Source organism: Saccoglossus kowalevskii, chromosome 4 (genome assembly GCF_978046115.1).
Source record: "Saccoglossus kowalevskii chromosome 4, keSacKowa6.1, whole genome shotgun sequence".
NCBI classification, from domain to species: domain Eukaryota; kingdom Metazoa; phylum Hemichordata; class Enteropneusta; family Harrimaniidae; genus Saccoglossus; species Saccoglossus kowalevskii.
Genome location: NC_140644.1, coordinates 2,980,689 through 3,007,589, shown reverse-complemented (window position 1 = coordinate 3,007,589; position 26,901 = coordinate 2,980,689). Strand labels below are relative to the sequence as shown.

The 26,901-nt window shown below is 36.6% G+C and overlaps 1 protein-coding gene, 1 long non-coding RNA gene and 1 other non-coding gene across 3 annotated transcripts; all 3 read left to right on the top strand.

Moving 5' to 3' along the window:
* Window positions 1–132: 132 nt before the first annotated feature.
* LOC100373543 (ribonucleoside-diphosphate reductase large subunit) lies at window positions 133–22,170 on the top strand. Its single transcript, XM_085497663.1, has 17 exons — window positions 133–306; window positions 435–523; window positions 1,954–2,131; window positions 2,615–2,715; window positions 2,809–2,868; window positions 5,131–5,247; window positions 5,344–5,429; window positions 6,470–6,611; window positions 8,380–8,463; window positions 10,193–10,434; window positions 11,206–11,407; window positions 11,878–12,027; window positions 15,217–15,447; window positions 15,682–15,894; window positions 16,576–16,671; window positions 16,764–16,952; window positions 20,616–22,170. Exons 1-17 carry the CDS (start codon window positions 282–284, stop codon window positions 20,802–20,804), a joined length of 2,394 nt encoding a protein of 797 aa, XP_085353789.1. The 5' UTR covers window positions 133–281; the 3' UTR covers window positions 20,805–22,170.
* LOC144343653 (small nucleolar RNA SNORA79) lies at window positions 3,213–3,352 on the top strand. Its single transcript, XR_013419025.1, has one exon. It is a non-coding gene; the product is annotated as a small nucleolar RNA SNORA79 (small nucleolar RNA).
* Window positions 17,039–20,164, top strand: LOC146746184 (uncharacterized). The gene is made up of 2 exons (XR_014929128.1): window positions 17,039–17,174; window positions 20,123–20,164. It is a non-coding gene; the product is annotated as an uncharacterized LOC146746184 (long non-coding RNA).
* Window positions 22,171–26,901: the final 4,731 nt, after the last annotated feature.

Sequence of the window (26,901 nt, the reverse complement as noted above, 5' to 3'; positions counted from 1 at the left end):
CCATAGTACTTCCGCAGACACAGCGGCGATCACCAACATATCTACAAATACTAGTAACCTCGCTCTCAGGAGCTGAGGAATAAACTCAGCATAAACGATTGGGGTTACCATATCTAGTACCGGCCATATGACGCGCTGGATAAGCGTGACCCATTCACCCTGATTATAATGGAATCGTCGTATCACGTGACTGCTTGCTCAGCTGGACTTGGCGCTGCTTTTCAACAACTCGTTACCGATTGTAGTTGTTTGTCGAGAATCCTGCCGGAGTTCTTGCCGCCATGTCCATCTTTGTGGTAAAACGCGGTATGTGAAATTACCTTTAATTAATCATGGTCTTCCCAGCACTGTTATCTTTTTATGGTACGTTTTAACTTGCCTATTTCGATAAATTTCAGTCACTGACCCTTCTTTTTTTGTTTTTGATCCTAAAGATGGCCGTTCGGAGAAGGTGATGTTCGATAAGATCACTTCCAGGGTGTCCAAACTTTGCTATGGATTAAATTCCGAGTTTGTGGAACCGGTGAGTATATATACGTCATTTTTGTGCCAAGTAGCAAGGTTTTTGAGCAAAATTCTGTTTGTTTGTTGTCAACTTAAAAATTGGCGGGAAGATGTAAACGAACGATTCCGGACTAGATAAATAAAACAATAATGCACTTTACTTAATTTGAGTCTTGTTCGTCTTCTGAATTTTTGCTATAATATATATATATATATATAGAAATTAATTAATTATTGTTGCTACAGTGACGCAACATTAATTTGCCCTTGCACCATACTTTTTACTACCAATAAATTATACAACTTCAGTTCCAAACCACCCACCCTAGTAAAAAACTATTTAATATTCATGTTCAGGAATGATGCCCAAAATTCACGATTGCCTGTTGTAATGTCTGGTTGTTGGAAAAGGAAGGACTGGCAGTTCTGTTTTTCTTTCTTTTGGGGGGGGGGGGGGGCTGAGCAGCTGCTCTTTTGCTTGAAGAACAATGTCATATGTGTGGTACTTTTTGTTTGAATAAACCCAACAACCAAGAGTGTCACTAGTTGTACATTTTTTTATTATTATTCCACTTCTAAGCCAAAATGACAATTGTTCTATCATATTTGAAAAAAAAGTTGTAATTTTTTGGTCAAGTATTATTGGGTCATGTAACATATTTAAACTATTAACATGCAACATCCAAGAAAAAACTGATTGCTTGAACACAAACTAACAATTCATCTGCATTCCTGACCGGATATCATACAGTAAACAACTATTAAAACAGTAAAGTGATTCTTATTAAAATTGTGCCCATTTCAGATCTCAACTTTTCTAAATAATGTAAACCACTCTGTCCAAATTTAATCACATAATTTTCCCACAGCGTGAATTGTTTATTTGAAGGAAAAGTTTGGTTCCAGCATCTCGAAAACATAACTAAGGTTGTGTTAACATTCAGTAGAATGTCTCACTCTTTCTTTATTTTTAGCTTGGAGAAATTTTGCAAAAGCAAATTTCTCTTGAGTAATCACTTGCCTAAAAACTAATGGTCTGGTGTTTACATTGAATCTTATTTTTTGATGAATCATCCAACTCATTCAAATTATTTGTTTGATAAATATGTCCTTTGTAAAGGCATTTATCCAACCTTTTTGCTGGATGGCCTGGCACATACTCAGAATGGAAAGGGAACAAATCCCAAAAATGGCCCCGAATTTAATTCCTCTCGGCAAAAGTAAACTTGGATGCCCCAAAACATGTTGCAGACCTGTTACAGCTGAGCTGGCAGAGATGAGACTTTGGCTAGGTACAGCAGGCTCTGCAAAAGACAAGTCCTGTTGGAACTGTATTGTCACAGCTTTAAGTCTCGCAGAGCAGTAGTAGTAGTACTTGACCATTTTATCTTCTTGGTAAAAATCATCTGTATTTCAATTATGTAACATTTCACATGCTTTGATTGCTAGGCCGCGATTACCATGAGGGTGATAACTGGTGTTTATCCTGGTGTAACTACAGTGGAATTAGATACATTAGCTGCAGAAACTGCTGCTAGTATGACCACCAAACATCCTGACTATGCTGTATTGGCCGCAAGAATTGCAGTCTCTAATCTACATAAAGAAACTAAGAAAACCTTCAGTGGTAAGTTAGTATGTGTAGTGAATGACAGCAATTTTCAACATATTAGAGAAACGGCATACATTAGTTACATTGTGGTTGTTGCATCGCATCAGATTTACAATTGATAAACCAGAGCTGAAATCCTGCCTGTATACCAAATGCCTGGACAAATTTCATTCAAACTTCACACATACATCAAGATGCACATACACGTCCATTGTTGTGTAATTAGATTCAAGATTAACACGTGTCGTTATATACCAAATGTTCATCAAGCAGAAACTTAAAAGAAATGTAATAAATATCATGTTAATTTTATATTTTATTGAATCTTTATCAGGATATAAAGTGAAAAAGCTTGTACATTTTTTTTTAATAAAAACATAAAAAGAAACTGCATACACATTTAATAAACTAAATGTTCTCAAATATTCATCAGCCCTTTTAATACAAAAAATGTGTTTAATTTTGATGTTTGTTAATGTCAACCAAATTTGTTTTCAGCCGTAATGGATGATTTATTCAATTATGTCAACCCAAGAAATAATAAACCTTCTCCGATGATCTCCACAAAAATTCATGATATAATTACAAATAATGCTGAGGTAAGTGAGGAATTCTGAATTCGTACTCCTATCAAGATTTATGTACCTCTGCACTTATGACATCTTTTAACATATTTTCTATTTCTTTTGCAGCGTCTTAACTCTGCAATCATCTATGATAGAGATTTCAACTACAATTTTTTTGGCTTCAAGGTGAGTAAAGGCTTTTTAAATAAAAAAAATACTCAAATCATAGATCTGTCTTACTGCTTAATAGCAAACCTCACTTGCGAGGAATATTTATCTGGAGGTGGATGAATACTGTAAAATACTTTATTTTAGCTGGAATTTATTTTTGCTGAGATTATTTTTGTGTTGTCTATAGTTTATTTTCACTGAATCCACTGAGAGAAAATACTTTCCAAGTGAAAATACTTTTCCACATGAACATGAAGTATTTCACAGTATTAATTTGTACTCTAATTACCTGCAGCGTGATACTAGATACTAATTTCCAATTGTTCTTTTGCTCTGAGACTGTTGTATTACTTATATTTTGATGGTGTTCTACAAACTGATCAAGAAATTCAAGTTTGTTTTTAGGCCATCATAAAATAATATTGAATCACTTCACCCACTGCTGTAAGTCTCCATGACTACCAATATACAGTGAGTGGTTTTGCTGGTTCATACATATTCTGTAAGTTTCCACGACTACCCATATACAGTGCGTGGTTTTGCTGGTTCATACATATTCTGTAAGTCCCCATGACTACCAATATACAGTGAGTGGTTTCGCTAGTTCATACATATTCTGTAAGTCTCCGTGACTACCAATATACAGTGAGTGGTTTTGCTGGTTCATACATTTTCTGCAAGTCTCCATGACTACCCATATACAGCGAGTGGTTTTGCTGGTTCATACATATTCTGTAAGTCTCCGTGACTACCAATATACAGTGAGTGGTTTTGCTGGTTCATACATATTCTGTAAGTTTCCACGACTACCCATATACAGTGCGTGGTTTTGCTGGTTCATACATATTCTGTAAGTCCCCATGACTACCAATATACAGTGAGTGGTTTCGCTAGTTCATACATATTCTGTAAGTCTCCGTGACTACCAATATACAGTGAGTGGTTTTGCTGGTTCATACATTTTCTGCAAGTCTCCATGACTACCCATATACAGCGAGTGGTTTTGCTGGTTCATACATATTCTGTAAGTCTCCGTGACTACCAATATACAGTGAGTGGTTTTGCTGGTTCATACATATTCTGTAAGTCTCAGTGACTACCAATATACAGTGAGTGGTTTTGCTGGTTCATACATTTTCTGCAAGTCTCCATGACTACCCATATACAGCGAGTGGTTTTGCTGGTTCATACATATTCTGTAAGTCTCCATGACTGCCAATATACAGTGAGTGGTTTTGCTGGTTCATACATATTCTGTAAGTCTCCATGACTACCAATATACAGTGAGTGGTTTTGCTGGTTCATACATTTTCTGCAAGTCTCCATGACTACCCATATACAGCGAGTGGTTTTGCTGGTTCATACATATTCTGTAAGTCTCCATGACTACCAATATACAGTGAGTGGTTTTGCTGGTTCATACATATTCTGCAAGTCTCCGTGACTACCAATATACAGTGAGTGGTTTTGCTGGTTCATACATTTTCTGCAAGTCTCCATGACTACCCATATACAGCGAGTGGTTTTGCTGGTTCATACATATTCTGTAAGTCTCCATGACTACCAATATACAGTGAGTGGTTTTGCTGGTTCATACATATTCTGCAAGTCTCCGTGACTACCAATATACAGTGAGTGGTTTTGCTGGTTCATACATTTTCTGCAAGTCTCCATGACTACCCATATACAGCGAGTGGTTTTGCTGGTTCATACATATTCTGTAAGTCTCCATGACTACCAATATACAGTGAGTGGTTTCGCTGGTTCATACATATTCTGCAAGTCTCCATGACTACCAATATACAGTGAGTGGTTTTGCTGGTTCATACATATTCTGTAAGTCTCCATGACTACCAATATACAGTGAGTGGTTTTGCTGGTTCATACATATTCTGTAAGTTTCCACGACTACCCATATACAGTGCGTGGTTTTGCTGGTTCATACATATTCTGTAAGTCTCCATGACTGCCAATATACAGTGAGTGGTTTTGCTGGTTCATACATATTCTGTAAGTCTCCATGACTACCCATATACAGTGAGTGGTTTTGCTGGTTCATACATATTCTGTAAGTCTCCATGACTACCAATATACAGTGAGTGGTTTTGCTGGTTCATACATATTCTGTAAGTCTCCATGACTACCAATATACAGCGAGTGGGTTTTGCTGGTTCATACATATTCTGAAAGTCTTCTTGACTACGCACTGAATGGTTTTTCTGTCTTTTTTTTTTTTTTTTTTTGGTGCATTATTATCTTTAATTTTTGTGTACTCAGACTCTTGAAAGGTCATATTTGTTGAAGATAAATGGTAAAGTTGCTGAACGTCCTCAACACATGTTGATGAGAGTATCTGTTGGAATTCATCACAATGATATTGAAGGTGCTATTGAGGTGAGAATTATATCTTGTACATATTAGAAAAATGTGTATTTGATTGAAAAATCATGTTTTGAAATAATTTCATTTGTATTCTATTGTACATTTCAGACGTACAATTTATTGTCAGAGAAATGGTTTACCCATGCATCTCCCACTCTATTCAATGCTGGCACTTGCCGACCACAGCTTTCAAGGTAGAAATTCACTCCACTATTCCTGACATACAAGAATTTATTCAATGTTTTTCTTAAACACAGGTTGCAAAATGTTGTTTTGCATATCATTTGGGTAAACACCACAAAGATGCAAATTCCTCTCAAATTCAGATTGACACAGGTTTTTAGCCAGCCATCTGTCTACTTGTTTTTAGCTACCCTGTCATCGCAGATGACCCAGCAGAGCTGTTGGTATGAGGGTTTTTCTTTAAACAACTTCTTCAAAAGTACTTTCACCAATTACATTCATATTTGTACCAAATGTACTTGGAGTGGTCCTCTCAGATTTATTAAATTTGTGTCAAAATGTGCAAATTTGGATTTTTAGTGAATATTTTTGGTAAAAAATGTTATTTTCAACAAGTAGTCCAAACCACAGTCAACCACAATGCCACTTTACTGATTCTTGTTCCATGATAATGAAGACAGTGGAGCTATTTCAACTGTCAAGTTGCTTGTTTAGACGTGCAATCCACATTTTAGACACGTACAAAATTTCTACAAGCTTGTCCAATTTTGATTGAAAATTACCAGTGAATGACGAAATAACCATAAATAATCAACAAAACATTGTTGACCTGTGGTAAGACTAGTAACTATCTTTCATTTTGAAAGTTTTTAGACAGGCACTTTCTATTTTCTGGCTATAACTCTGGATTGAAATGTTATGTAGTATTAAAGTTTGCTGCATTTTTTTTTTTTGAGTGCAATCCTGGTTAATTATTGGACCTGGTAAAATAAAATCAAACTAGACTCTTTGAAGTAGAGGCACCCATACAAAGCCAAAATTTATGAAAGTCGTAGCATATTCACATAGGGAATATCAAAGGTCATCATGACAATTGCCTTTGTAATGTTTAGGCCCTTCCTAAGGTTCATTGTTTACCATCTGTCTAAATCAAACTAGGTTATGAGGTACATTTATACCACTCGATTGTAGTGTTTCGTCCATGCTGGCAGTGGTTATGAAAACCCAAATATTATCACAAATATTTAGGAGACCATATTGTATTTTGTAGCTGTTTCCTGTTGACCATGAAAGATGACAGCATTGAAGGAATCTATGACACCCTAAAACAATGTGCCTTGATATCTAAGAGTGCTGGTGGCATTGGAGTGAATGTTCACTGTATTAGGGCATCTGGTAGTTACATTGCAGGGGTAAGTTTCTTCCTGTTTGCAACTGAAATCGTCAACTTTCATTATGTTGTAACAACCCTGTACAAGTTTCATTTTAGGCCACACTGATTTAATTTTATGGATAACATCCTCTGGAGACCCCAAAACTAATGCGAGAGGGCGAAAAAAAAAAATTCTGCCAAAAAAAAAAATGCTGCTAAAACCACAGGACTGCGGAGCTGGTATTACGAATTGAACCACAGAACAGAGTGTACTAAAAAAACAACAAGAAGTCTTTATTTGTAGGAGGTACATGTTGATGTACACCTCTCGTACTGTATTACTGTCACAGGTACATGTATAACCATTTCAGACAAGCTCTAGTACATGTAGTCATGATGAAGTATCTTCAGTCAGAAACACTGCATTCAAGGTACAGCATGCACACCATTTTCAAGTCGAGGCAGAATGTACACATGTACATGTACATATCACTACTTTATGACAATAACTAACTGTGTACAAGCAAATTATCCGAATCAGAAAATAAGAAGAAAATTTTCTTCACCTCCAAAGCGGAACTTCCTCTGCTTTTTTTGCAGTTTTGTGGACTTCAATGCTAACAAAACAACCCAACTGACTTGTCGCCTGACCAACTTTTAGGCCACCATACACCTCCACTCCTCTCCCATTTCTCTCATCGTTGCAGAAGAAACGCGGGATAGCCACTGTGGACAATATGTTGTCAGCGCGAAACCCGCTTGCTGCTACTGACCTCTCGTATAGCTGTGTAAACGCCACATCTCCCTGGCCGACATCAATTGCAACGTCTACAACAATCCCTCAGTTTTTCCTCTGAACTTTTATGCTCGCGTATTTTGGTGGTGTGATCGCCATGTTGGAATCATTTACGTCAAAATTGGCATGTTTTGAGGTAGTCCAAAATGAGTTTTACGACAAGCCGGCGCTTTGTGGCAATGCGAGTCGGCAAGTTCCGACAGAAAACCGATCTGCGTAGACTCGTCGTCGGAGATTTTTTTTTCTTTTCTTTTTTTGAGAACAGACGAAAACTAATGCGCGCGGATGTCATCCATAAAATTAAGTCGGTGTGGCCTTTAGGATCTGTTTGGAAAATAGATTTTCCTGGGTTTTTTTAATAAACTTAAATGATGGAAAATTCATTTAAAAATAGAAAAATTGTATAAAAAAAACAAGAGGAGAAAGCCTTGATCACAATAAAAGTTTTATAAATCAAAATGGCTGTTAGAATTTAAATTGACCAATCTAGAAAATATATTGACATCATTTGTTTAATTAAAATTAGTTAATTCATTAGCCAATTAGCTTGTGCTAAATTTTGAATAAGTAGGCATTTGCAGTTGCCATGTCATGTGCATTGAACATAGACAATGTTGAGCTTTTGAGCCAATTGCTATTAACTTATTGGTCTGTATAATTTACCCTTTTCACCACCTAGATTTTCTAGCCCAAGTTTTTCAACAATATTTTCTTATATTAGGCTATGTTTGTCTTAGTCTTCTAATAGAAAGTGCAGACTATAACTGTACTATTTTGTGATCAAGAGAAGGAACTGATGGTGAAACGGTTAAGGTACAGCTTTCTGCCTTTCACTGTAGTAATTCACCAACATTTGGGAAGAAAAAATTTTCATTGAATGCGTTAATGTTTTAAATCTGAATCAGTTTTCACATGTAAATATGTTGATTCACTGTCAATCTTCCTGACTAGATTGAATAAAACCTCTGTCAACCAATGACACGTGGGTGTAATATCATTTTTTATTTGATAGACAAATGGCAGCTCCAATGGTCTACTTCCCATGTTGAGGGTGTATAATAACACAGCTCGATATGTTGACCAAGGTGGAAACAAGGTAAGCAACAAATCTCAGATTTCAATTTTCTCAAACGAATATAAGCAGATTAAAAAAAAATGTATCCAAGCCTGTTTCTAGTTTATGCAATGTACGTACAAGTCCTGCCCCTTCATTACATTAAATTTGGTATTCTTTAGAGGGTTGTATTGGAGCTTTCTGAGCACGAGTACTACAAATCACGGCTTAAGGCATAATGCTCCTTCTGCTATACACAGGGTTTAAAATTAGTGGTTGCCCCAACAACCCTTTCTATGTGTACAACCAATTTTGGGGGATTTTTAGTCCCCGTTCGGACGTAGTCCGAAAACGGGGACTTATGTTTTGCCCTGTGTGCGTACGTCCGTCTGTGATCACCTGTATCTCGAACATGCATGGACCGATTAAGTTCAAACTTCACTCATACATCACACATTATATGGGACATATGCACATGCATTTTTTTCATGATCCGATTAACGATAGCCGAATAGCGGCCATTTTAAGGCTGAAAATGCATCAAAATCGCACATTTTCACCATTCCGGACCCGGATCTCAGTTATGCATGGACGGATTTCGTTCAAATTTGGTACATAAAATGGCCGACTGGCGGCCATTTTGTTTTAAAGAATTCAGTTCTGGATCCGTATCCAAGGCATGTCTGGATTGATCGAGTTCAAACTTCACACACACAAGGTACATCATGTCACAAATATGTATGTGCATTTGTTTCATGATCTCATTAACGATAACCAAATGGGGGCCGCTTTAAGGCCGAAAATGCATTGAAATCGCACATTTTCACTATTCCGGACCCGGATCTCAGTTATGCATGGACGGATTTCGTTCAAATTTGGTACATACATTAAACATAATAGGACCTTGATGCACGCCATTTTTTTTTTTCGGATCAAGTTCGAAATGGCCGACTGGCGGCCATTTTGTTTTAAAGAATTCAGTTCTGGATCCGTATCCGAGACATGTCTGGATTGATCAAGTTCAAACTTCACACACACATGGTACATTATGTCACAAATAGATATGTGCATTTGTTTCATGATCCGCTTAACAATAGCTGAATGATGGCCATTTTAAGGCCGAAAATGCATCAAAATCACATATTTTCACAATTCCGGAACCGGATCTCAGTCATGCATGGATAGATTTTGTTCAGATTTAGTACAATGTGTTGTACATATGCAGGTGCATTTCGGTCATGATCTGCTTTGAATGTATATGTCACTCAAATATGAACGGAACGGGGACGTGTCATTGACAATGACTTGTTTAAATTTGGCCCTGATAGTCTAGTGAACATGTATATAAATATACTTCGTTGCCGTGCATAATAAGAAAAGTAATGGCTATTTTACCACTTTTTGATGGGATTTGTATAAAAACAAACTTACTTTAATCGTAAATGACTAACCCAGTATGGATGTTGAAAGTACAATACAATTAGAAGAAATCACTCATTCCATTGTTTGAACTTCTGCTTATGTATGTATTACATTGTATAAGTATCAACCAAACATGCAAGATCTGACCCAGTAGAAATTTTATTAATGTGGTAGAATTGTCTCCCACCACCATTTCTCTAGAGTATCCTAGTGATTAATTAATAGATTTATATTTTAGCCAAATCAGTTTTGACTTGCACTAAAATGTATTCACTAATATCAGCAAAGTTGGCATTTAGGCTAATTTCATTGAAAACAATATATCATAAGGATTATTTCTTCTTTTTAGCGTCCTGGTGCCTTTGCCATTTACTTGGAACCATGGCATGCAGACATCTTTGATTTCTTGGATGCTAAGAAAAACACAGGAAAGGAAGAACAAAGAGCAAGAGATCTTTTTTATGCTCTGTGGATTCCTGATCTGTTCATGAAACGTGTTGAGACCAACCAAGATTGGACATTGATGTGTCCAAATGAATGTCCTGGTCTTCATGATGTCTGGGGAAAAGAATTTGAAGACCTCTATGAAAAGTAATGTTTTTTTTAGATTTTAAGACTTTCTTGTGTAAACACGTTTGGCTGTAAAATTGCCATTTGAACAACTGAATTCTCGGTGGGCTGATGTGCCACCTAATGTTCTATGTTGCTAAACATTCACCATATATTTCTATGGGCTCTGCAAGCTGTTGTGGAACACCAGCCTAAATCTGGGAAAACACCACAAACTAGAGTAATTCTGAGCAACCAAATTTATACATGTTGCATATGTAGGAGTCATCTTGTTGTACTGTTCAGAAAAGTTCCAACAACTATTCCAAAGTAGTTTTGTCTTTGTTTTCACATGAAAATTCTTGGATGTTCACTCCCAAAACTAGTAACTCTGGCCAAGTAAATATATACCGATAAGCAGCATACATTTTCAGACAGGTTAAAAGTTTTATGTAAGTCTTTGAACCATTTTCGCCTACAACTGTCTTTCTACTGTGACTCACCAGAAAATGTTATTCTACAAGTTGTTTAAATATGTACATTTTTTGTTATCCAAGGGCTTGACCCTCTTAATTGAGATTTTCGAGGCCAAAATCAATAAAATTGTCTGGGCATTACAGGAATAATGTAAGGAATATATCAAAGGGCACCAAGACAAAACTCATTGGGCATTGAGGCAATTACCTTTCAGCACTCCGTGAAGTTCAAGCCCTGATATTCCATCCACATTGGTACCAGTGGCATATCAAAAAATGTCAGCCTGAATAGGTGTGTATAGCATCATATTCAACTGTTTAATTGTTGTACTTTCAGATACGAGAGAGAAAATAAAGGTACCAAGACCATCAAAGCCCAGTTGCTGTGGTATGCAATTATTGAAGCACAGACTGAAACTGGTACACCATACATGCTGTATAAAGATGCTTGTAACAGGAAATCCAACCATCAGAATTTAGGAACAATAAAATGCAGTAATCTTTGTACTGAGATTGTGGAATTCAGTTCTCCTGATGAGGTCAGTCAAATTAAAAAAAAAAATTGTATAATTGTAACAGTACAACTAGAGTACGTCACATAATATTTGCCTGAGACTAGCCTGGCTAGCTATCAACATTATTACAGTACAACTTGGAACAACATTGCATAAAAATCACCAGAAATTAATTTGGCTAGCTATCAACATTACAACTTAGCACAACATCACATAAAAATCGCCAGAAACTTAACCTGGCTAGATATCCTCATCACTGCAGTACAACTCAACATAAAAATCACTAAATGCCTATCACTTTAGTAGTCAGGCAATATTTCAAGCCTATAGTACAAACTGGAATTGTCATTTACAACGACTTCTATTAAGCACAAATTGATGCAGGAAATTTGCTTTTACCCGAATACACAATGTATAGGATCCAACTAGACTAGTCTGTGACAGTGTTTTACTACATCACTAAACATATTTAACATATTATTTATTGCTTAAAGGTTGCTGTGTGTAATCTGGCTTCCATTGCTGTGAATATGTTTGTTAAACCAGACAAGACGTATGATTTCAAGAAACTGGAACAAGTTACAGGAGTTATTGTTAGAAATCTGAATAAAATTATTGATGTCAACTTTTATCCAGTGAAAGAGGCAAGTATTTTACTCTAGTTACTCACCTATACAGCCCTGTGTATGGCCAACTTGGTACAAGTCTGCATTCATATGCATAGTCTAGTGCATGGCCAACTTTGTACAAGTCTGCATTCATATGCATAGTCCAGTGCATGGCCAACTTGGTACAAGTCTGCATACATATGCATAGTCTAGTGCATGGCCAACTTTGTACAAGTCTGCATTCATATACATAGTCTAGTGCATGGCCAACTTTGTACAAGTCTGCATTCATATGCATAGTCTAGTGCATGGCCAACTTTGTACAAGTCTGCATTCATATGCATAGTCCAGTGCATGGCCAACTTGGTACAAGTCTGCATACATATGCATAGTCTAGTGCATGGCCAACTTTGTACAAGTCTGCATTCATATACATAGTCTAGTGCATGGCCAACTTTGTACAAGTCTGCATTCATATGCATAGTCCAGTGCATGGCCAACTTTGTACAAGTCTGCATTCATATGCATAGTCTAGTGCATGGCCAACTTTGTACAAGTCTGCATTCATATACATAGTCTAGTGCATGGCCAACTTTGTACAAGTCTGCATTCATATACATAGTCCAGTGCATGGCCAACTTTGTACAAGTCTGCATTCATATGCATAGTCCAGTGCATGGCCAACTTTGTACAAGTCTGCATTCATATGCATAGTCTAGTGCATGGCCAACTTTGTACAAGTCTGCATTCATATACATAGTCCAGTGCATGGCCAACTTTGTACAAGTCTGCATTCATATGCATAGTCCAGTGCATGGCCAACTTTGTACAAGTCTGCATTCATATGCATAGTCCAGTGCATGGCCAACTTTGTACAAGTCTGCATTCATATACATAGTCCAGTGCATGGCCAACTTTGTACAAGTCTGCATTCATATGCATAGTCTAGTGCATGGCCAACTTTGTACAAGTCTGCATTCATATGCATAGTGCATGGCCAACTTTGTACAAGTCTGCATTCATATGCATAGTCCAGTGCATGGCCAACTTTGTACAAGTCTGCATTCATATGCATAGTCTAGTGCATGGCCAACTTTGTACAAGTCTGCATTCATATGCATAGTCCAGTGCATGGCCAACTTTGTACAAGTCTGCATTCATATGCATAGTCTAGTGCATGGCCAACTTTGTACAAGTCTGCATTCATATGCATAGTCCAGTGCATGGCCAACTTTGTGCAAGTCTGCATTCATATGCATAGTCCAGTGCATGGCCAACTTTGTACAAGTCTGCATTCATATGCATAGTCCAGTGCATGGCCAACTTTGTACAAGTCTGCATTCATATGCATAGTGCATGGCCAACTTTGTACAAGTCTGCATTCATATGCATAGTCTAGTGCATGGCCAACTTTGTACAAGTCTGCATTCATATGCATAGTCCAGTGCATGGCCAACTTTGTGCAAGTCTGCATTCATATGCATAGTCCAGTGCATGGCCAACTTTGTACAAGTCTGCATTCATATGCATAGTCCAGTGCATGGCCAACTTTGTACAAGTCTGCATTCATATGCATAGTGCATGGCCAACTTTGTACAAGTCTGCATTCATATGCATAGTCCAGTGCATGGCCAACTTTGTACAAGTCTGCATTCATATGCATAGTCCAGTGCATGGCCAACTTTGTACAAGTCTGCAATTCATATGCATAGTCTAGTGCATGGCCAACTTTGTACAAGTCTGCAATTCATATGCATAGTCTAGTGCATGGCCAACTTTGTACAAGTCTGCATTCATATGCATAGTCTAGTGCATGGCCAACTTTGTACAAGTCTGCATTCATATGCATAGTCTAGTGCATGGCCAACTTTGTACAAGTCTGCATTCATATGCATAGTCCAGTGCATGGCCAACTTTGTACAAGTCTGCATTCATATGCATAGTCCAGTGCATGGCCAACTTTGTACAAGTCTGCATTCATATGCATAGTCCAGTGCATGGCCAACTTTGTACAAGTCTGCATTCATATGCATAGTGCATGGCCAACTTTGTACAAGTCTGCATTCATATGCATAGTGCATGGCCAACTTTGTACAAGTCTGCATTCATATGCATAGTCCAGTGCATGGCCAACTTTGTACAAGTCTGCATTCATATGCATAGTCCAGTGCATGGCCAACTTTGTACAAGTCTGCAATTCTATACACAAAGTTACTTTAGTTAATTGCCCCAATCCTATGTATTTCAGGCATGTTAGGAATGTATGATATACTTAATATTGAACAGTGCAGTTCTTGTTAGACTTGTAATTCGGTTTTCGTCATATTTCAGAATCCGTCTGACCGATTCTATTCATTCTTTGCATGTGCCTAGTACTTTATGTGGGACATGTGCACATGCAGTGGTTTAGTGATTCGATTCAAAATGGACGACTGGCAGCCATCTTGTTTTTTGAAAATGGCGTGTTCATTCAAAATTGGTACATATTAGGATACATGTCCATGACAATTTCCTTCGCAATTGGATAAAAGATGGCAGGCATCTTGTTTGTTTTTTTAAATGTGGTATCTTGGACATGCTTTGTCAGTTTTCATTCAAATTTGGCACATACTTTATACATGTTAGGATACATGTCCATGACAATTTATCAATGACAATTTGGATCAAGGATGGCCGATGCACAGCCATCTGACTTTTTGGCTTTACTACTATATTTCCAAGATTTATGTACCATTTGTATTTGGCACATACGTCTTACATGTCACTTTGTTTATAATCAGATTAAAGGTGGCCGAATAACGGCTGTTTTTATTTTTGGCCATATTACTATATCTGTCACCCATGTATCATTTTCATTGATATTTAGCATGTCATAAATGGATACATGTACATGTCAATTCAATTTAATCAAATATGGCCGACTGGCGGCCATCTTGTTTGTTTAAAATGTGATATATTTGACATGCTTTCACTTGTGATCTATGTTTTTGTTTGCTATGTCTTAAACTAGAGGTCGTCACGCAACACGTGTTCTAATTTGATGTAAATGAACAATCTGTTGTATACGCCACTCAGTTTCAAGGACATGCTCGCGACAAACCCTCCACTTTAATATGACAAGCACAAAGAGAACTTTCAGAAATGTAACGAGGACTGTCATTTTCAATGACTTGTTTGTCTAGGAGCCATAAATTAACCCAAGTTTATGAAATCTTTTTCTTGCAGGCAAAAAATAGCAATATGCGACATCGTCCCATTGGTATTGGTGTTCAGGGTCTTGCTGATGCATTTATATTAATGAGGTTTCCTTTTGACAGTGATAAAGCAATGTTATTGAATAAACAAATATTTGAAACTATATATTACGGTGCCTTGAAAGCCAGTTGTGAATTGGCTGAACGAGACGGAGCATATGAATCTTATAAATTTGGAGATGGATGTCCTGTTAGTAAAGGAGTAAGTAATTTTTATATTACATTTTCTGACTGAAGACTGCTTTAGAACAATTCAGTGTTTCCTGTGCCGTGTTCAGGTATTGGAGATATTCCTGTCTTTTGTTCAGTACAATTGTGTTGGTCTTTTTGAGATGTCTTTTGTATGTTACTTGTCATTGCTTGCTTTGACAACCTTATGGTTCATTAGATGACAAATTAATAGGTTCTCTCGTACAATGTCATTTTGTATTAACAGATCTTACAGTATGATATGTGGGATGTAACTCCAACCGATTTACATGATTGGAATGCACTGAAGAAAGACATTGCTACACATGGTTTACGTAATAGTTTATTATTAGCACCTATGCCAACAGCTTCAACTGCACAGATACTGGGTAACAATGAATCAGTTGAGCCTTATACAACCAATATCTATTCAAGAAGGGTCTTGTCAGGAGAATTTCAGGTTTGTATTTTGATACCTTGTTTATATTTATAGATGTTAAAGCGAGTAGGGGTCCCAAGGAATAGTCCCAAGCAACGATAACATGTGATAAAAACGCAAAGATCTCGTGGGTAGACGCTTGTTTGTAAACAATGACACGCTTTGGCCATCTAATGAATGCACAGGTGACTACTCGCTTTAAGGATCAAGTAGTTGTACTTCGAATGACTGTTGGCTCACCATGTTAAGCAAGATGCAGAATTTTTTGAGTTACAAAAATGATCACTCCCATATTTTAGAAACCATGCTCAAATTGTAACTTGTGTGTTCAGTTAACAGAGTTACTGGCAACATACCTTTTTTGTTTCGTTTAACATTGTGTATTTCTGCTATTCAAAGTTTGGTTAACTAAAATTAGTTACTAAGTGTGAATGTTTAACAAAAATAAAAATCTGTTGTCAGTAACTCGAAGCTACAATTTGGGCGTGATTTTACAAAAGTGGGCGTGGTCTTTTTTGTAAATCAATGTTTGTTACTCAATATCTGTAACTCTAACAATTCAGTATCTCCTGTATGTATAAACAGAACACGTGTGTTGTTGGTCCCTTCCATTGTGCTAGGTTGGTAAAACCTTGTACCATGGCCACCAGTTGCCTGTCTTTATTTAAGAATTTCCTCAGAGTTTACTAATTATCTTTTCAGGTTGTGAATCACCATCTACTGAAAGACTTGACTGAGATGGGTCTATGGAATGATGATATGAAGAATTTGTTGATTGCTAACAATGGCTCTATTCAGGTACTAATATTACCCAATAGTTCTTATCACTGTTAAAACTGTCATTAGTGAAAGTATAACAATTAGATCAACTAATTTGTTGTTTGTTTCAGAGCATCGATGGAATTCCAGATCATATCAAGAAACTGTACAGAACTGTGTGGGAAATCTCTCAGAAGAATATTTTGATCATGGCTGCAGATAGAGGAGCATTCATTGATCAAAGTCAGTCATTGAACATTCATATTGCAGAGCCAAACTATGGAAAACTGACCAGTATGCACTTCTTTGCATGGAAGCAGGTATGTTTTTTTGTGGGGCGTTTCAAAGTCATCTTGTATAGATGTTTTTTTTTTAATCGCATAATTAACATTTATCCTTTTCACCACCAGCTCCCTCTTTTCGTCACCAAATAGTCCTGTTTTTAGTCCGTACTTTCCTTCAGTACTTTGGAACAATAATAGCCTTTTTTTTTTTAGGAAAAAGCATTTGATCATGCAATGTGGAACACTTTCTACATTAAGGTAGCGAGATAGTTTTTTGGCATGGAAAATGTAAACATCTATAATCGGAGTAAATTTTACAAGAACCTATACAATCTATATATGTTTGGAAAGCCCTTGACTTGTACTTTTCTATTATTAATATTTTGTGAACACTGTGTTTGTTTTAGCGTCACGTGATTCTGAAAATCGGCGCGGCTGATAATTAACTAACGTGAATACATTTTTAAATGTCAGCTCTACGGTCATGCATGCGGCCAAAAACTTTACACTGTTTTGAAGCAAAGGTCATGAAGTTTAAATCCGTATTTCTATTTTTTAAATTAAGTTTTTTTTTCCTCTCCAAAAATGGAAAATTTCAAGCACGTTTTTTGGTGTTGAAGTTAGTGTATACCGGTGGTTTGCGCGAGGTTTGTGAAAATACGCGATAGAATTTCGCAAAAATGTAAATACGGATACGAAGCCAACATATTCGAGAGTACGGAAAGCCAAACGGCGACATCGTAGCGCTACTCACTGAAACGCCATTTAAAATTAGGTCAACGGCAATTGCCAGAAATCGAACACCGAGAAATCGGCACTTTTATGATTTTAAACTTCAATCAAGGTTAACTCCCGTTTTAGCAGCAACAATTATATAGGTTGGCAGTAAATAAATTACCTTGAAGGTTGTTTTCAGAAAAAATCATGATTCGACATTTATGTCTGTGAAAAAACTGTATTTTTACCGTTTTCTTTCACGCTATGGAGTTTTGACACGGTCTGTGCTGATAACGAACGGTGACGTCATTCATTACAGCTGGGATTATGCAAAGTGGGCGGTTCTGTTTGCAGGTAGCAAACAACACAAATACTACACTGGGCAGTTGAAGTGTTTGTCAACATAGCGTATTTATGTTTGGGCCGTTTTATTTGCAAACTTATTTTCTTGAGTATTCCACAAGTTTCAAAGTCTTTTAGAGACACAAGAACACTTTCCGACAATAATCAGACTCCCGCGAGCAAACTTGCGCAAATTACGGTAGAATAAGAAAATGGAATGACGGCTGTGGGGTAAGTTTTTTTATGTGTGGAATTGGAAGAAATGCAAAGTAAATTTTCAACACGAAAATATTGTAAATCATCATCCGACGAGACCGTTTTTGTTGGACTTGTTATTTTCGGGATGGACCTTTTGTAGTGTTCGTGCAAGTTTAGTTTTCATTTTACCTGAATAAGCCTAAAGCGATTTTCAGACAAATTCGAAGGAAACGCTGCCCCTCCTTACCAAAGTGTTCGTCTTACAGCACATTTACATGCACTCTTTTTGCAGGTACGTCGGACTTTGGTTTGATTTTATTTTAAGATAGTAACAACCACCATCAGCTAAATTCAAGTCCATTTTGTTCGCAAATAATTGTGCTGCATCAAGTTTTAAACTTGCCACTTTATCGTGAAGATTCTGGCGATCTCGGCAAAGGAAGCTACCGTAGTGTGGCTCCCCAACAGCAAGTATATTGCGGATAACTCTTTTTCTCATGATGATAACAGTGATCAATCACTGTCAACAGACTGTAATATTTGTTTCAATTGACGACTCTTTCAACGTAATTCGACCAATGAAAATGCAGTGTTCTAAAATATTGACAGACTAAACAACCCCACGTGGTTTCTTGTTATGGCTATGACGGGGCTTCAAAGTGTCTTTTTGTCGTCTTTTTGATGCTTTAACCGGACTTTTCTGGTCTGTTTATAATTCACACTTACGCATTGAATACGTCGTACTATCTTGGGAAACATCCTTTACCATTGTGAGTACCGCCGTTGAGGAAACGAAAACTGCTGTGAATGACGGTGGAGTCAATGAAAGTAAATTACTGAACAGCAAACTTCAAGAGGTGTTAGCTGGGGAAGCTAACTGTGGAGAAGAAGATGGCGAATTTGACTTTTTAGACGAAGACAGTTTGAAGGTGAAGATATCACAGATGCCCTTCAAGTATTTGTGAATGACGCTGACGAATCCGACGTTGGGGGCTTTTAGTTTTACAGCCAAAACAAAGTCAGCTTGGACTTTCAGTTGCGAGACGTGACCCCCAAAAAAACGCAGCGAGTGATACATTTCGAAGACAAAAATACAAAACAATCGCAATCAAAGACGCCGACCACGCGCGTTAGAAATAAATAGAACACGCTGTTTCACTGGCTTCTTTCACTCACGCAATATAATTATGCTATTTCCAAACGCTTATATTAATCACTGTAAAAGTGGATATATTCAAACCAGCCATCAAATTAAAAATTCGGATCTCGTTGAATGTCAATCAACACGGAACTCGGTAAGGGTCAAGGCCCCCTGATCTGATCCTAAAAAGCATATAATGTATCAAACAGAAATAAAAAAAAATAAAAAATCTCCAACTGTGACATTGTACTTTTATTTTGACAACAGATTTATTAAAATAACATTTAGAACATAAATTTGTCTTTCCAAAATATTTTTAAAAAAATCTTAAAAAATACCAAACTGCCGTTAAACGGCCCGGGCGAATTTATGGCAAAATCCGGTAACATGTGATACACTCATGTACTATTTTGTTTATACAAAATTTGTTGTGTTTCGAAAATGTTTTTTGTTTTTGTTTTTGCTGTACAGCTTCCTCCTCTTGAAACGAAGCAGTGCACACATCTTATCAGCTGTGTGTAAACTACAAACAGATATCTTATCAGTTGTTTGTAAATAGCTTAGCCCCAGTTCAGTTATGTTTGTTACCATGAATATTAATGAGAAGCACTCATGGGGTGTACACTGGATAAACAAAAAACTTGGGTATTTGTTTGCACACAAGGAAAAAACCAGTTTACTTGTACAAGATATTATTTTTTCAATAAAATAAATACACTAATGTATGTGGCATGCCTTATGGAGCTATGCTTGTGATTTTCAAAAAAAAATGTGAAAAGTGCCCAAAAAACTATTTCGCTACCTTAAGTCATTGTGTCAATTATGGTAGAGGAACAGTTTGCATACAAAACCATCTTGTTGGAAATTGTGAGCGTTATTTACAAGTATTGTTCAGACAAGCTACAGAATTTTTGATCTAAATTAATGGGGCTACAGGAGATCGGCCATGACAGTTGGATCCCAATGCACATCTGGTTATTAGTAGTAGTACACTTAATCAAAGATGAAATTGATTAATACTCTATTTATTAGGCTATTTTAGTACCCTATTTAACAAAAATATTTTTTTTCTAAGATTGAAACGTTAGAGAAATGATTGCATTTCATGTTCGTAACATTGGTTGACACAAATATTTGTCAAACGAAATTTCATGCATTCTTATTCTTTCACTGTTTTGGTATAAATTATGCAAAAAATGTCTGATTTAACAGTACTTGATTCTCCAACCTGTCGCCTACATTGTTTTCAGTTAACTTTCTGAAGTAGTAATCTTACAAATGTTTAATTTTTTTTAACAAAGGGCTTGAAGACTGGCATGTATTACCTTCGTACACGTCCGGCAGCCGACCCAATCAAATTTACAGTTAACAAAACCTCCTTGAAGCCAACAACCAACGTTGAGGCAGCAGCAGAAAAGGAAGAAGAAAACCAGGCAGCAATGGTGTGCTCCTTACAAAACAAAGATGACTGTTTGATGTGTGGTTCCTAAATATCTCAGTATAGCTGTAACCTAATACTATTGGTATATATATACACAAGTATTCACAGTACTTTGGTTTATAAACTAAGTAAACCAAAATTTTGTCTGCCAGTTCTGATACAACCCCTATAAACAATACACTGCCATATCAAAAGGTATACATCTATTTATTTTTTACTATGATTTGTCCATAACAGTACAGTCGCTCTTCAACTGTCTGAGCTCCAGGAATCTGACAATTGACTATAATATTGATTTGAAATATACTTCAGATATTTGATTGTATTTATACCCTAAATTGTTTTCCTCCCAGTAGATACCAAATATATCACAGATTGCTGCCTACATGTTCATCATTTTAGATTGAGATTAGTTATATTTTTGTACTATGTTAATTCATTCTTTCACTGTCAGCTGAGTGGTCTTTCATTCCTGAAATATTGGTGAACTTGCTACATGTATGACCTTGTAATTACACACTTATTCAAATACAAAAATACCTGGAGTTTGTCACTCCAGTCGCAGACATCACTGCACTAACCTACTTTAGGGAGGACGTCAAAAGATCGATGTCGGATAAAAAACTTAATTCCTTTAGTTTTTTTCCAAACCCCCCTACCCCCACTAAAACTTAATTGATAAATATTGGTCATGGCGTCAGACTACATTCACTATTAAATACAAATTGATAATCGGACAGTAGTGTTGCATAGCAGTTGGTTGTCGGGTGGGTGTAAAGAGTTTACAAGTGCACCTCATTTGACGCACAGATTTACACTCGAACCAAACCATTTTTCTGTTGTTTTTTTCCCTTTTCGGTTATTTCTGTCCATGATTGGATAGAACTACAAATACTCCAAGATTTTTTTGACTTCATTAAAAAATAAAATCGTTTTTGTAGGATGGAAACTTTTTGAGGTCAAAAACCCCCACCCCCCACCCCCAAACTAAAGGAAATAAGTTTTTTATCAGACATTGATATTTTGACGTCGTCCCTTATGATATACGGATTTCTGTAGTTCATATATTTTACTGCACCATTATGCTTCCTTGGGAAATCTTCATTTTCTCAAAGGTAATTTTCTGCTGTTTTTCAATTTGCTGGAAGAAACTAGTCAATATAAAATCTTGTGGAAATGCATTTGTCATTGTACATGACCAGCTTAGAGCAGACACAACAATCAATTTAATAAATTATACATTCTTAATCACGATTTATAGTGTAAACTGGTTTAATTGCCCATGTGAAATCAATTTATTACAATGTCTAATGCTTTGAACGCTTTGATTTGACTTCATTGTCTTCAGTGTACAATTTAAACTGTACCTGTATAATACATTTATGTTGAGAAATAAAATATTTTCACAAGCAAAACCTTGTAAACTATAGTGTTAAGAAAGCCTGTCTACTCTGTAATGCAGATGATTCACTTGCATCATGGGAAAGAATTTGGAATCGTGCTGGATATATAGACCAAAATTTAGCATTTCTACCATTTAGGATCCGAGAATGTTTTTTCTAGGACTTTATTTGCCACATGCCTAGACTACCGGTAGTTGAATTCACATTTTGGGGATGTCCGTTCCCTACAGACTTGACATGCTTTGTTGTCATGCTTGACAATGTTATTTTATACATTAATTTCATACATTTGGTGTGTGTGTGTGTTGGTGAGAGTATTGTAGACCAGTCCCTAAAGATAAATGATTTGATAAATTAGTTCTAGGATTATGGTAAAGGTTTGGTTATTATACAGTGTATTGACCTAAAGCCAAAAACAATTTCTTTAAATTCATCTTGGGAAGTGCTGTATTGAAATGCATTAGTGTTGTGATACTGGAGACTTTCATTAAAGTTAATACTGTTAACATAAATGAGTGCTTTGTTTTTCAGCAGTGCTACATTTAGATATATACTCCTTCAGTAAATTCTAAAACTACAGCAAGACTAAGCTTTTACCAATTTACAGTACAGCAATGTTGCTTTCTCAAAATCAAGCCAACGTTTTTCTTCCATCTTGGATAACACATTTTGAATAATTTGAACGATTCATTGCACTTCATGAAATTAAGTTAATCGTGTGTTTTTTTTGAATTTCATGATTTTTAAAGTGCTTCGCAAATTATTGTTCAGTCTTTTGACGTTTGCTGAAAAGTTCATACCTGATCTAAGCAGTCGCCAGTTATGAATCTGGACATTAACCACTTGTGTAGAAAGAAAATTGAATGGAGACTTCATTGACTGGTTCTTGTGGGGTTTGGGTGATTAATCGTTGGAGTTTCACTGTTAATGTTGGAGGTGTTGTACCAAAACGTCATGGCAAAGAGTTAATTAAAAAAAAAAAAAAAAGGACTATGCTTAAAATACTGCATTATTTTGATGCCAGTGGAATAAATTTGTATAATAGTTTGTACTCTTTTGTGAATGTTTAAAGAGACGATCATCAGAAATGGCAGTGAATACACACAGTGAAGGTGTCTACAAGAATCTAGCAGCCCCTCAAATTGAAAAAGCATTCTGGTAGGTTTAAGCCAGTTCGATGAACAAGAATTGTCGTGCACTAAAGGTTGCAGGACAGTGGAGCCATTTTATCAGTCAGATCACTTTATTTTTTTTAAATAGAAAATGTCACTAGTTGAAAAAAATATATGGAAGAAATTTAACTGAACTTCCCCCAACTCTGTATACTGGTAATTCCATTAACTCCACATTTTTTTCACAAATGTTTAACGTGCATTAACTGACATTGAAATACCAGGTTCTCATTCATTGGCTAAATGTTATTGTGTGGAAAATCATCAGTTAGCGGTGAATTGATGTCGCGACGTGAACGGATACCCAGTACAAAAAGTGCACAATAGTACTACCGTAGTATTGTTAAAATCTGTTGTGGAGTAGAGCGCCCTCTATCTGCACATCGATATTTGGGTCTTGCTTTAGATGAGGGCAGTGCAGTCTTTAGCCTGGAATCCAGCCATTCAGTTTTCTTCCCAGTGCGCTCAAGAATGGTCTGGTCACAGTCCCTCTAAGAGTAACATCATGCAGTTTCAGATCTTTAGCACTGCCAGGAATTGAGTAGGCAGGCTTTTTGGGGGGGGGAGGCTGATGAGAATTTATTTACGGGCGCAATTTCGTTTTTGATTTACTGAACTTACTCGACGTGTTGTCAGCGGGTTGGCCCCTTTTATAGTAAGAAAACTGCGTGCAACCATATTTGTTTTCAAAAAACATTTACCTTTTGCTCGTGTGGTTAGTTCGTATGTTCGTATTTTGAGATATCACGGTAATATGTTCCGTTTTGTTTTGAGTTTGTGATTGCAAGTGTACGCCCGGGGACTATGATCAACTGTTCGCAGTCTCGATGGGGGGGGGGGGGGGTATCGGCTGGTATCTAGTTAAAGAAATAGGCAAGGGATGAATGCTCTAGCCAGCTCACATATTTTGAACTCAAAAAAAATACAAGGTGCGCTGTAAAATATTTTGGCTAAAGAAATCGCCTCATCGTTTTAAAAACAATGTGACCAGAAACATTTTTTTGCGAGAAATTGCAAGCTCGGATAATTAGTGTGGAGGTGTTTGCACCATTTGAATACTAAGGTGTGAACCATCAAAAGTCAATTAACCTGCCAGTACCTTATTTAGTAAATGTGCTATGTCAGCACCTTGGCCATATTGTCTTTCTCTCCAATCCTGATTGGTTAATATTTATACTAATAAACCAAGTCTTAGTTAGTCCTTTGAGGTACATGAAGGCGATGAGAAAATATTTCTGAAGATGAAAACTCTGGATCAGCTGAAAAATAAATGCTATTTTAACACAAGAGATAGTCTGATATTTGTATAGTAAATGTCAAAGCCATATATATACACGATAAAAAATGATATCTTGAAGCAATGTTCATCAACTTATCTCACTTGATTCGATCATAATACCTAAACTACTATAATTTTACGAATGATGTCTTTGTTATCTTCTAGAGAATGTTATATCGATCGTCATTCACACATATTCCCGTCAATGTACGTCATTTTGCCCTGAAATCCAATATTCTGCCTGGCACCATATATAAATAATTTAATGTTGAGTTTCCATCTCATGTGCCGGTGGTTGGACGCACGCACGTGAGTGCCTGTGTGGGTGTGTGTGGGTGAGCGGAATTAACACACAGACAGCTCGAAGCTAGGACCCGCTCGAGTAGATATGGTTTATATTTTCAGATTCAGATACTACTTACGAGTGTTCAAAATACATATCACGTTCTCACTAGCGAACTCGATCCGGATAGAGATGGATTTGAATCCCGGCACGTGTCGAACCTCGTGTTGGGAACGGTCGGAACAAATTCAGCACGTGCTCAGTTTTTGCGTATATCGGAGTACTTTTCATTAGAAGGACCAGAAATGGAATGGAACAGAGCCGGGAATGGAACAGAGCATGAGCCGGGAATGGGGAAGGATAAGGGTCGGTAATGGAACAGGGCAAGGTCTCAGACCGGGCAGGACAAAAACAAATACGAATGACTGGGAGTTGAGTACATACAACTTCCCAGATTGCGTAACTAAAATTTGTATTGTATTTATTTATTTGCCATAGACAGGTTGTACAAAGAATTAAAAACATACGACAAGAGAGAGAGAGAGAGAGTACATTACGATACAATAAGTATTAAAAAAAAATTAAAAAAAAATGAGCAACTGATCCATGGCTGGGGTAACAGAAGATAGCAATCGTAATGCTAGACAAGTCTGTTCCCCTGTATACAATTATTTCAATGAGAAAAAAATTACAAGGGCGTAGTATTCACCTAACACAATTGATTATTACAAAAATGATATAAAGACTGGTTACAACAGTAAATAAATAATACATAGAACTAAACATAGAAATACAGAGTAAATAAATAAGGAAATAAATTAATCAAATGTTAATGAGTTTCAAATGACTGGGTAGAGCATTCCATAGTCTTGAACCATTATAATCAATTGAATATTGACCTTTATGCTTAACATGTGGTTTCCAAGTGAGGTATCTATCCAGAACCACACCAAGATACGTTGTTTCGTCAACTTTGTTTAGAATGGTATCATTCATATGGATAGGCTGATTGTCATGATTTACTCGTTTATGTGACGAGGAAAATAACATGTAACTAGTTTTGTTTGAGTTGACAGTTAATTTGTTATCATTACACCATTTGTTAACCAAAGACAGATTGTACTCTATATCTGGTACAGGAATGGAATGTGATGTTAGTGTGTGAAACAAGTTAGAGTCGTCAGAAAATAATTTAAATTGGAAGAAAAGAGAGGATTTATGAATATCATTTATATATAAAAGAAAAAGTATAGGACCTAAAACAGATCCTTGATAGGTTGGGTTGAGGAATGATAACCATCTACCTGAACATATTGTCTACGGTTAGATAGATAATCTTTAAACCAATTTAGAGGAGTACCCCGGATGCCATAATTGAGTAACTTGGATAGTAATATTAAATAACAAACTAATATCCATCAAATATCCTTGAAAAGCTTTTAGTTGATCTGGCATATACTTCGTGGTAGCTGTTGACGTATGTAACACTGTAACAAGAAGAATCCAGCATACTGAAAAATTCATCTCAACTAACGCATGGGCATACGTTGCCTGGACGACTCAAATTTACATATAAGCTTTAATACGAGAGAGACTATGAAAGCTATAAAACAAAGTTTTGATTGTATGCAGTGTACTTTATTGTACTGACACTAAATACTATATTATCAATTTCATCTGTGATCTTTATTTGGAAATTGAGAAATTATAGGAGCCTGAGAAAAAAACAATCAACAGGAACTTTTGGTCACAGTCAGAGAATCGGACCAAAAAGTGGGGCGCTATATCGGAGAAAACACACTATCTCGTGGTGCTACATACACGGTCAGAAAAATGCTATTTTCATTATTTTGATGTTTTGAGAAATTTCACTGGTATTTAATTTCACAAACTTGGCAGGGAAATAAGTTCTATTGTCATTCTACTTATGTTCACGTAGATTTAATTTAGCGAATTTTACTTATTCAGCGAAAACAGCGAAATTAAACACCAGCGAATAACTAAGGGCA

Coding starts and splice junctions, on each gene's coding strand:
- LOC100373543 (XM_085497663.1), top strand. CDS start 282: ATGTCCATCTTTGTGGTAAAACGCG. Junction 8,464..10,192: donor TTGACCAAGGTGGAAACAAG/GTAAGCAACAAA, acceptor TCTTCTTTTTAG/CGTCCTGGTGCCTTTGCCAT. Junction 16,672..16,763: donor CTAACAATGGCTCTATTCAG/GTACTAATATTA, acceptor TGTTTGTTTCAG/AGCATCGATGGAATTCCAGA.